Here is a 10,176-nt window from a genome sequence, read left to right as displayed (position 1 = left end):
AAGCAATTAAACTATTCAAAAACTCAATCACAGACAACCACCGGGATGGTTTAGACAACCACTGACCTGCATTTTATCTCGGGGGGGGCGGAGGCACTATGTAAAAATCCCATATAGCACATGTGATCAAGGGATATTTTAAAAAACCCCTACGTATGGATTTTTATAAACTATTTACACCCCTTTTGTAAATTTTGAGATGATTAAAGTATCCCATATGTATGAAAATTTTCTCTTTTTGAATTAAAAAACCCCTTACGTATGTATATTTTCTGTAACTCCATAAAAATATAAAACCCCTTTTGCTTATTGCGCATGTGCTATCTTACATATTTCTTAACGACCCCCCCGGGCATTGTATCCAACATGTATATGATGTGCTTGTCCAACTTCTTGCATCCCATCCGCTTTTTGCAAATGTCCTTCTTATGTTAGATCAAGATGATTGTGCATTGCTTCCGCTCTATGTCCAGCAGCTAGAACCATGTTGGTCCTTTTGATTGACAACATCTTCAACATTGTGCGGCCAAGCTATTTCTCCTGTGTTTTAGGGGACACCAACATAGCTAATGCCACCCTCTTTGCAGCTGCTGCTTGATCTTAGCTCATCTTCTTTGCTCTGATGGTGTGCAGCTGCAACCACTTTCTGTTGTTGTTGACTGCAAAAAGTCTTCTTTCTTCTCGTTGTTTTGCCGACCGCAAACGTTCCAAAAGTGTCTTCCGTTATTGTGACATTGCTTTCCTCAACCCGCAATCTGTTTCTTGTGACTCGACCAAGCTTTTCAACTTTTCTATCTTGCAGCCTCCATTTGCTTCTCTTGGAAGCCAAGCAAGCTAATGATAGTAAGAACAATAGCAGCTAATAGATGTAGCAAGTTAGTAATAGTACATCCAATGAGCTAACAATAGCAAAAGACATTTAATGGGCCATGAATAACAATAAGTGGTACAACAAAGATGTGCGACAAGAGAGGTAGTGTTGCTAGAAACTGGAGTGTGAGAAGGAAATCACCAATAATGAAGAGGAGTGGAGGGGGAGGAGAGATTATTGAGTGGGTTGGAGATAGAGTGAGCTTGGGCATGAGGGACAGAGAGAGGCGAGTGAAAAAATGGGTTTGCGAGGGGCGTGTTAAATCCTCTCTTTTTCCTTAATAATGAATTCGTTTGAATTTTGAATTTTTGTTACATAGGGGGACATACGTTATGTAGACTATGAATTTGTAAGTTTTTGTTGTTTAGATTTTATGTTAGAGTGTATTTCTTGTTATTAGAGGCATTAAGAATGAAGCACAAGGTTGCCTTATGAAACTTTTGTAAATTATGGAATGTGTTGGAAACACAAATTCACAAATTTCCATGCAAGGGGATTGTGGACATACTCACATGAGTGGGTGAATAACCAAGTAAAGATTCCCTAGTGTCACGTTTCTCTTGGAGGTTGCTCATTGGCAGTCTTTGTCTAGGCGAGAGATGACGATGCAACATGGAAAAAATGTCTGGGGGATCGTCCAAAAAAAAAAAAAGCTGGAGAGGGAGAAGGACAATAGTGGAAGAGCTGCATCATGTCACGGGCAAATCCGTAAATTAGATCTTTTTAATTGGGAAAATCAAATTTTCTTGGAGAAAGAAAAATAGTAAATAATAAATATCATATGACATTGCAAACTTTTATGGGAGGATCAATTTTTCTGAAAATATGGGATAAGCACCAGGGTGGCAGTCTGACGTGTCAGTGAGCTGGCATTGACGTGGACAGGGGCCTCACGTTCGGATTCGCGGAAGTGAAGGGGCGCCCACCAAGTTAGCGGTGTCCCGCCAAATTTAGCGGCGCCTCTAATTTGGCTTTCCGCCAAGGGATCCTTCTACATGTAGCGGCGATTTGTGCTTCCGCGCTCGTGCTCCAGGATCAGAGCGCGTCTATTTAAATCGAGACGATCGCCAATCCGAAGCAGATCTCGAGCTTGTTTGCTGTCCTGCTGTGAGTATCGCGAGGCGTAGGATTTGTTGTTGTAGTGATTGTTGATGAGATTCAGCGCAGCAGGACGATCAGCATTGGGACTCGCTGAGGTATCTGTGCAATTTGGTGCGGGGAAGCGGGGGGCGTGAAGATGTGTAGGATTTGTTGTTGTACTGATTGTTGGTGCTTCGTCTTCCCCTTCTTCTTCGTCGCATGAGCTGCCGAGCAGGACGATCAACATTGGTCTCTGCGGGGAAGCGAGAGGGGCGGGGAGGGGAGGAGTTTCAGGGACACTCCGAAGAGTTGCGTTGGTTGGAATTGCAGAGACGATGCGATGCTTGTTTGCGAATTGCGATAGTTTTTAGACAATCAAGTCAGTCCGTTGGTCCTCCGGGAATGCTCCGAAGCTTGGATTTCTGAGCTGGGGAGATGGGAAAGCTTGGATTTCCGTTGGCTATGTCGATTGAATTCATGGCCGTGCGCTTCCAAGTTCCGACTCTGTTTTTGAACAATCAGACCGACTGCGCCAAATTTCTTCTCGCGTGAATCACTCGCGTTCTTTCTGCCACCCTGGTAGCGCAATGCTTCTTCTGCAATGGAGATTCGACTCTCCATTGCGTGCTCCTCTGCATATTCGCAATCGCGGCGCTCATGTCGTTTAGTGCATACTTCGTTAACCTCTCTTTGCACAACCCGAGATTGGCCTTTTCGATCATCCGGCCTTTGTCTTCCCCCAAGGTCCTTGAATCGCTCTCCTCCTTCAGCCCCTCCCCTTGTTGCATCCGTCACAGCCAGAGACCGCTCATCCTTTTGATTCCTTGCGTAGGCAGTGCATATGTCAATTTCACTGCGTAAGGCGACCTCTCACAGCGCAAATGCACTCCTCCCTGCAGCACCCGTCTGTTCCCGAGCCTCTAGGACTCGGAGAAGGCTTGTCTTCTCCATTGATGCGCCCACGAACTTTGTAGGCCTGCTGGATTTCCATTTCCCGAAAAAACGATGTATTTCGATCTTCAAGTGGTTCGCAAATTGCAATTTTTGGCTTGCGTTTTTGACCGGAGAGATTGATTTGTTTGCGTTCCACTGCACCGGGAGACGCAGGCCCCCCGGCAGTTGCTGACAAATGCGCTAGTGTTTCAAAGAAGGGTTATCTTGTTTGAAAAGTATAGCCATGTGTAGAGGAGTCATCTCATCTGCAATGTCGCTCTGACTCGTTTCATTTTACAGACGCAGCGAGCTCCGAAACAGAAATTTCGACCTCTGCTAAAATACCGTCAGCTCCTCAGGGGAAAAGCTCTTCCTCAATTTCATTTGCTCGGACTGTTGGAGCGCCTGTAACTGAGCAAGCACCTGTTTGATCTGCAGAGTGCGCAATGACGGTAACAGCGGGGATTAGCATTTCCGATGGGCAGCTCCTGGTAAAAGGAAAGAGTATTCTAACCCAAGTGCCAGAAAACGTCGTCTTAACTGCTGGTACAGGATTGGGTTCCGTGCAAGGGGCGTTTCTTGGTGCTTCATCCTCTCAGACCAACAGTCGCCATGTCTTTCAGCTTGGAGTTCTTAGGTACGTGCAATACAAAACACCATTGCTTTTTGGAAGTTAGAAACTCGATCTGCTCGCTTATGTCCATTTCGTGAGTAGCAAAGTAAGAACATTGTACATGTGTTCAGGGATCTGCGTTTTATGTGCTGCTTTCGATTCAGTCTTTGGTGGATGACTCAAAGAATGGGAACTTCTGGAAGAGACGTTCCTTTAGAGACACAATTTTTGCTGCTAGAAAGTAAAGATGGGTCTCCTTTGACATCCGAAATTGATCCGCTTGCCGGTGGAGACCAGACGGTCTACATAGTTTTTCTTCCTCTATTGGAAGGATCATTCCGGGCATCATTACAGGGAAATGAAAATGATGAGCTGGAGCTCTGCTTGGAAAGCGGTGAATACTAGTCTTTCCTCGCCATTGTGACAGTGCTTGCATGCATGCCCGCCCGCGGGTAAAGTCATTTCTTTTTTTTTTTTTTTGGCCAATGTTCTCTAGTTTATGTTTCTGTTTGAATCCTGCAGGCGACGTTGCCGTCCAAACACATGGAGGATTCCACTCTCTATTCCTTTATGCAGGAACAGAACCCTTCCAAGTAATAGCAGAGGCAGTGCAGTAAGTAACCTCCCTTGTCACAGTTACTTACTGCACTTCCCTTATAACTATGAGAGTATATTGTCTGCTATCAGAATTCTCCAGTTTCTTTGACCTTTTCGTAATGAAGTACACGAGTCTCACATGATCAATTCAAGTTAATGCAAAATCTCCAGATAGTCTGTCCACTCCTTACACTAGTTTTCACCTGATATATTTTTAATGATCATTTCTCATTGTGCTAGGGCTGTGGAGATGCACATGCAAACCTTTCATCGTCGTGAGGAGAAAACGGTACCATCTTGCTCTCTTGTTGAGGAATATTCGCATTATTTAATTATTTATGCGTAGTTCCGTCTCTCTGAAGATTGAAAAGATTCCTGACTGATGTGGGTGGTAGAGAAGGGATGCGTTCTATGCAGACTCACACCGGTTTCACGGAACGCACTCACAATGGTTTCATCTCACTGACAGATGCCAGGGATTCTTGACTGGTTTGGGTGGTGTACATGGGACGCATTCTACACAGATGTCACAGCCGATGGAGTAAGGGAGGGCTTAAGAAAGTATCTTCGATCACACTTTGCCTACATTTTTCGTCACCCTAGCTCAGAAATAAGTAAAAGGACAGATACATGGTATATAACAGGATATCGATATGGTTTTTAGACCTGTGTAGTGCAGAGGGTGTTGTTCACGCATTGGGTCAAATCTCTCTTTAGCTTCCAAGGTTCCTGAACTCAGCTTGTCATGGTTCTAAGATGTGTCCCTTGCCTTCTTATATACAAATTTCTGCACAAACCTGAGTACTGGCCGTTTCTCAGCATAACTGCACCTTTCCCGACCCTTTCATGTATCAGAACAAATCATGCTCGTGTAAGAATTGTTTGAAAGCGCATTGGCTGAATGAATTAAGACCCCCTCTTATGTTCTCTAAGCATAAAGCCTTCGTGCCTCGCCAGAATAAGGCCAATATCTACTCTATCAGCAGTTTCCATTTATTATGATTATTCTTCTTAAATGCATAAGCTTTTATAGCAGCAACCAAGATGCCCAATCATAGTATAGAACTATTATCATTGCTGAGCTGAGATGTCACCTAAAGGGCTAGGAAAGCTCATCAGCAGGGTTCAGATGCTTAGACAATTCTTAACAACTAATGCGATTTTGTTAATCGTTAAGGCGCTCTTGAAATTTTTAGCCATGTGGACACGTGGACATGATGAGTAATTCGATTTATATATTTTGAAGTATTGGAAGCTACATCTGATATTGCATGTCTTGTTTGTCTGATTATGTTGCAGTCTAGAGGAAGGAGGCACTCCTCCAGGATTTGTTATTATTGATGATGGTTGGCAATCAGTTGGAAGCGATAAGCATCATAGTGGTGGAGAAGCAACTGCCGGGACACAGTAATATGCTTTCAAAAACCCATACACATTGAGTACACTTTAGTAGTCTATCAATCCTCTCAAGTCCCTTTCTTAAACCTGTGTGAAAACAGGCTTGCCAGAAGATTGACTGATATCAAGGAAAACTATAAGTTCCAGAAGGACGGGGAAGATGGTAAGAGGCAGGAAGATCCAGCATTGGGTCTGCGACATGTCGTGCGCGAAATCAAAGAGAAGCATAAGCTGAAGTGAGTTTCCAAATTTCATCATTTGTCATATCAAACAAAGCATAGCCGTGGCTTCTCATGGCATGCCTTCTGCAAACGTCATCATTTTGTCATTATCAACTGGTGGCTTCTCATGGCATGCCTTGTAAATTTCCTAATCAATGAATATTTCAGGTATGTTTATGTTTGGCATGCAATAGCTGGATATTGGGGAGGAATTGAGCCAGGTGTCTCAGAGATGGAGCAATATGAAACTGCAATGAAATATCCGATACACTCCCTTGGAGTATTAGGTAATCAGCCTAAAATGAGTGTGGATAGTCTAACTATCGGTGGACTTGGCCTGGCCCATCCCAAGAAGGTTTTCCAGTTCTACGATGAGCTTCACAGCTACCTGGCGGCAGCAGGAGTGGATGGGGTGAAAGTGGATGTGCAGAACGTTTTGGAGACTTTAGGAGCTGGATTTGGGGGCCGAGTTTTGTTAACAAGACAGTACCATCGGGCCCTAGAGGCATCAATTGCTCGCAATTTTCCTGATAATGGATGCATCGCTTGTATGAGCCACAACACTGATGGACTCTACAGGTGAGATTAGAACTTATGATCTCTACTAGGTGTGCATTAGAGCTTCATTAGTGACCCTGATTTCTGTGATGAACTCATATGGCAGCATCAAGCAGACTGCTGTTGTAAGGGCATCTGATGATTTCTGGCCTCAAGATCCTGCATCACACACTATTCACATTGCTTCTGTAGCATACAATAGCATCTTTCTTGGGGAATTTATGCAGCCTGATTGGGATATGTTTCAGGTACTTCATAATATTGTCCTTATTGCCTCTCATTTTTTCGACACATCAGATTCCCATTCTTACAAACATTGCATTGAACATGATGCAGAGTCTCCATCCTGCTGCAGAATACCATGCAGCAGCTCGGGCTATCGGTGGATGTCCAGTCTATGTTAGGTATTGTATTGTTACCTGGAATTCACAAACTTTTCCTGATGTAAAATGCATGCTTATTTAAGCAAATTCATGGCAGTCAATGAAAAATAATTGTGGGACATTACAATTCCTGTTTTGGCAGCGACAAGCCAGGGAGCCATGATTTTGATTTGTTGAAAAGACTGGTTCTTCCTGATGGCTCCATATTGCGTGCACAACTCCCTGGACGACCGACCAAAGACTGCCTGTTTACAGATCCTGCCAGAGATGGAAAAAGGTCAGGATGCACTTGGGGTTAATACCTCCAGTCCATAGATTATAATGCTTCATGCCTAACACAGGGTTTGGTACTCTCTGGATATATACACTGCAGACTGCAACCTCGATATCAGTGAAGCTATTAAGACTGTCATTGTGTCAAAGAAAACGAGTACCCTTTTAGGCATTTTAGAATGACGTTTGCTTTTTAACAGGTTTTTATTCAGAGCATGTCAGCATTTTGAAGCTTCAGAGAAGATTTTTATGTCCAGCTTTGTTTTGCAGTCTTTTGAAGATCTGGAACCTAAACAAATATACAGGCGTTCTGGGTGCTTTCAATTGTCAAGGTGCAGGGTGGAGTAAGGTGGACAAGATGAATTTGGTTCATGATGCAGCTCCTGGTACTATAACTGGAAGTGTGCATGCTAGGGATGTGGAGTTCCTGGGCCGAGTGGCTCCAGAGGACTGGAATGAGGATTGTGCTGTATATTCTCATAAAGCGGGTCGGTCTGAACTCCTACAACAAGCAGTAATGTTGGATAAGAAGGTGATTTTACAATCTGTTTTAGTCTCCTGAATTTGAGTACTGATCAAGAGGTTTTCTTATGAGGAGTGCAGGCGAGCTTGTTTGCCTTCCAAAGAGTGCTGCTCTGCCCATCACTCTAAAAGCCCTTGAATATGAAGTATTCACAGTCTCACCCATCAAGGTTGTGTTCTGCCCCCCAGCATCAGTTGGTGCGTCACTACATAGAACAATGGACTTGATTCATGTATGCCGTACTAACTTGTCAAAACTTGCATGACAGAGATTGGCCACTCGAGCCACATTTGCTCCTGTAGGTCTCCTCAAGATGTTCAACTCTGGGGGTGCCATTTTTACATTGGACTATCAACTACATGAGACTGGCTCACAGGAGCCCACACATGAACCAGGCTTTGGAAATCACAAAGTTGAAAGAACAATCTTAGAACCCATTGCTACAATCACAATGAAAATTCATGGATATGGGCACTTTGGAGTATACTCGTCAGTACAGCCAAGGGAGTGTTTAGTAGACTCTGTCACGACTGATTTCTCCTATGAGGCTGAAAGTGGGATAGTAACATTTTTCCTGCCTGCAACAAAATCTCAGTATTTGTCTGTGGTTATCAAAATCTGATGGGCATATCTCTCCAGTGACCATAAAATCTACATCAGTCTCTCAAGGATACCAGAAAGATTTCCATTAGTTGATTGAATATGGGACTTGTAAACGTGTACAGTCCTGCGATCTGCTGTCAATCTTCCATGGGTATTTAAAGCCTTAAGCATACTCATTAGCACAATGGCTTTTATACTTGGTCAGCCTATCATTGAACAGGATTGGAGTTGACAATGTATTGACTGCGATCCTGATTTTAGCAGGCACATTAAAGAATTCTCGTCCTACTGCATAAATCTACCAAAGCATATACAGGAAGTGCACTACAAAGGCCAGAGGGTTTCACGGGAGAAGAGCAATCTTGTCCCTTTTTCATGTTTTATTCTTTTCTCCCTGGGAGGATAGATTGCATTGGTGTTGCCTGTTGCACAATACCTGTCAGTTTGTCATGTTTTACAGTTTAAATCAGAGCATTGATGTTATGCCAGATATCATAAGCTACTGCAATTATTTTACAGACTCATCCTCCCCGTATAATTCGTATATTGGCATTTAGGTTTCAAAGAACATTCAATTGACTGCAACGGAACACATGGCACACGAGATATTTCCTGCTTGTAATGCCCAAGGGCCATGGCCATCAAGACACAAACCCAGCCCGCACCAAGCTTCTGCCAGTCCTGCATATGCAAAAGTAACGATTGTAAGAAACATTTCAAGAGTGGAAACAAAGTTTGAGTTCGTGAAAGCAACCCAGTTCACGCTGCCATCCATTCATGACCCTTGTGCCGGAGGTGTACTTGCATTCCGTCCTGTATCTTAGTAGTGAAGAATCCTAGCGTTTTGAACGACTGGATTCAAATCGACTATCATAGTTCCCCGATAATAGAGACTCTACAGGCTTCCATTCGCTACGGAGGGGAAAAAACAAGGAGGAATCGGAGTGAGATCATTGTAACTAGCGCAGATGGGTCGTTCCTGCTCCACAGAGTTGAGCAGAGCATCAAAGTTCCGGTACTCAACATCCCTGCGATTCTCGACTGCCTGAATTAACCGTGCTCAAAGATCACCCCATTGACAAATACTTGGCTGCAAAGATTCGATGGCCCGAGAACCGAACAGGTCTTCACGAAAAAAATTCATTCTCCATCCACCATTACAACCAACAGGAAAAGCAAGACTACGCATAAGCATGATCAAATGTAAAGCTAATGTGATCAAGGACACAGGCAGATCCGCAAGGAGCACAATGCAGCAAGCAGCAAAGCCCAAAACACGCATACAATCCCTCCCATTTCAGAAATGCATGATACACCGAACTTTGTTTGAAGGACTCAGAGGACTGTTCACAGAAAACATGCAAACTATATACAATTAACCTCTAACATTTTCATTTTCACCCCTAAAAGTATTTTCACAATTTTGTAAAATCAACATAATTTTAGGCCATTTAGCTATATTTTAGTTAAAAGGTCTTTTCACCCTAAAAGTATTTTCACAATTTTGTAAAATCTACAAAATTTTAGACCATTTAGTTATAATTTAGCTAAAAGGTCCACAAATTCTTAGGAAAAACCTTCAAAATTTGAAACCCCAAGTTTTGTGACTTGATGAGAAAAATGTTTTCAGTGAACAATGAGTCTTAGAGACAACTAACACTAAATTTCAGTTTGAGTTGAAGAAGATACAAGCGATAGAAGATCTGGACCGTTGATTAAAGTAGTTTCCTGTGCTCCTTTTTGGCATGCCTTGATCGAAGAGAGCTCATAGTAATGAGTTTCCTCCCAAAGAAACTAAATTGAGGGAGATGGAATTTGGAAAATGCACCCTTAGGGTAAAGGGGACACTCTTGTGCACCCCTATACTGTAAGGGGTTGCGCCTATGGATTTTTTGGCCTGCTGTAGGGGCATGTCTTAAGCGAGGCGTGGTCATGAAAACGAAAAATAGTTTTTTAGCGTTTTTGTTTGGGCAAACGTGTACATACTGTATTCGTCATTATATCCCTTTTCAGAGCTTTTTTTGGTCGACAAACGTGAAATTATTTCATTGGCTGTTGTATCCCGTTTTGGTTGCGCTTGTACACTGGGTGTGCTTATACATTGGGTGTGTGTGTCGTCTTCT

The 10,176-nt window shown here is 43.2% G+C and overlaps 1 protein-coding gene across 3 annotated transcripts; it reads left to right on the top strand.

Moving 5' to 3' along the window:
• The first annotated feature begins 1,888 nt into the window (after window positions 1–1,888).
• Window positions 1,889–9,472, top strand: LOC147883257 (putative galactinol--sucrose galactosyltransferase 2). Of its 3 annotated transcripts, none has more exons than XM_087399790.1 (15): window positions 1,889–2,067; window positions 3,323–3,521; window positions 3,629–3,891; window positions 4,020–4,110; window positions 4,335–4,383; window positions 4,564–4,655; window positions 5,394–5,501; window positions 5,594–5,728; window positions 5,882–6,292; window positions 6,378–6,519; window positions 6,608–6,675; window positions 6,797–6,931; window positions 7,198–7,415; window positions 7,531–7,619; window positions 7,719–9,472. In XM_087399790.1, the coding sequence occupies exons 2-15, from the start codon at window positions 3,331–3,333 to the stop codon at window positions 8,070–8,072; spliced, it is 2,346 nt and encodes a 781-aa protein (XP_087255916.1). In that variant the 5' UTR covers window positions 1,889–2,067; window positions 3,323–3,330; the 3' UTR covers window positions 8,073–9,472. The 3 variants fall into 3 exon arrangements, with proteins under 3 accessions (XP_087255916.1, XP_087255915.1, XP_087255917.1); XM_087399789.1 differs by having other exon boundaries at window positions 3,185–3,521; XM_087399791.1 differs by having other exon boundaries at window positions 1,906–1,978.
• The last annotated feature ends 704 nt before the right edge of the window (window positions 9,473–10,176 follow it).

This window comes from Dipteris shenzhenensis, chromosome 28 (genome assembly GCF_047967505.1).
Source record: "Dipteris shenzhenensis isolate YYH24624 ecotype China chromosome 28, Dip_SZ_1.0, whole genome shotgun sequence".
NCBI lineage: Eukaryota > Viridiplantae > Streptophyta > Polypodiopsida > Gleicheniales > Dipteridaceae > Dipteris > Dipteris shenzhenensis.
The sequence above is the reverse complement of the archived record's forward strand: the minus strand, read 5'-3'. Positions and strand labels throughout refer to the sequence as shown.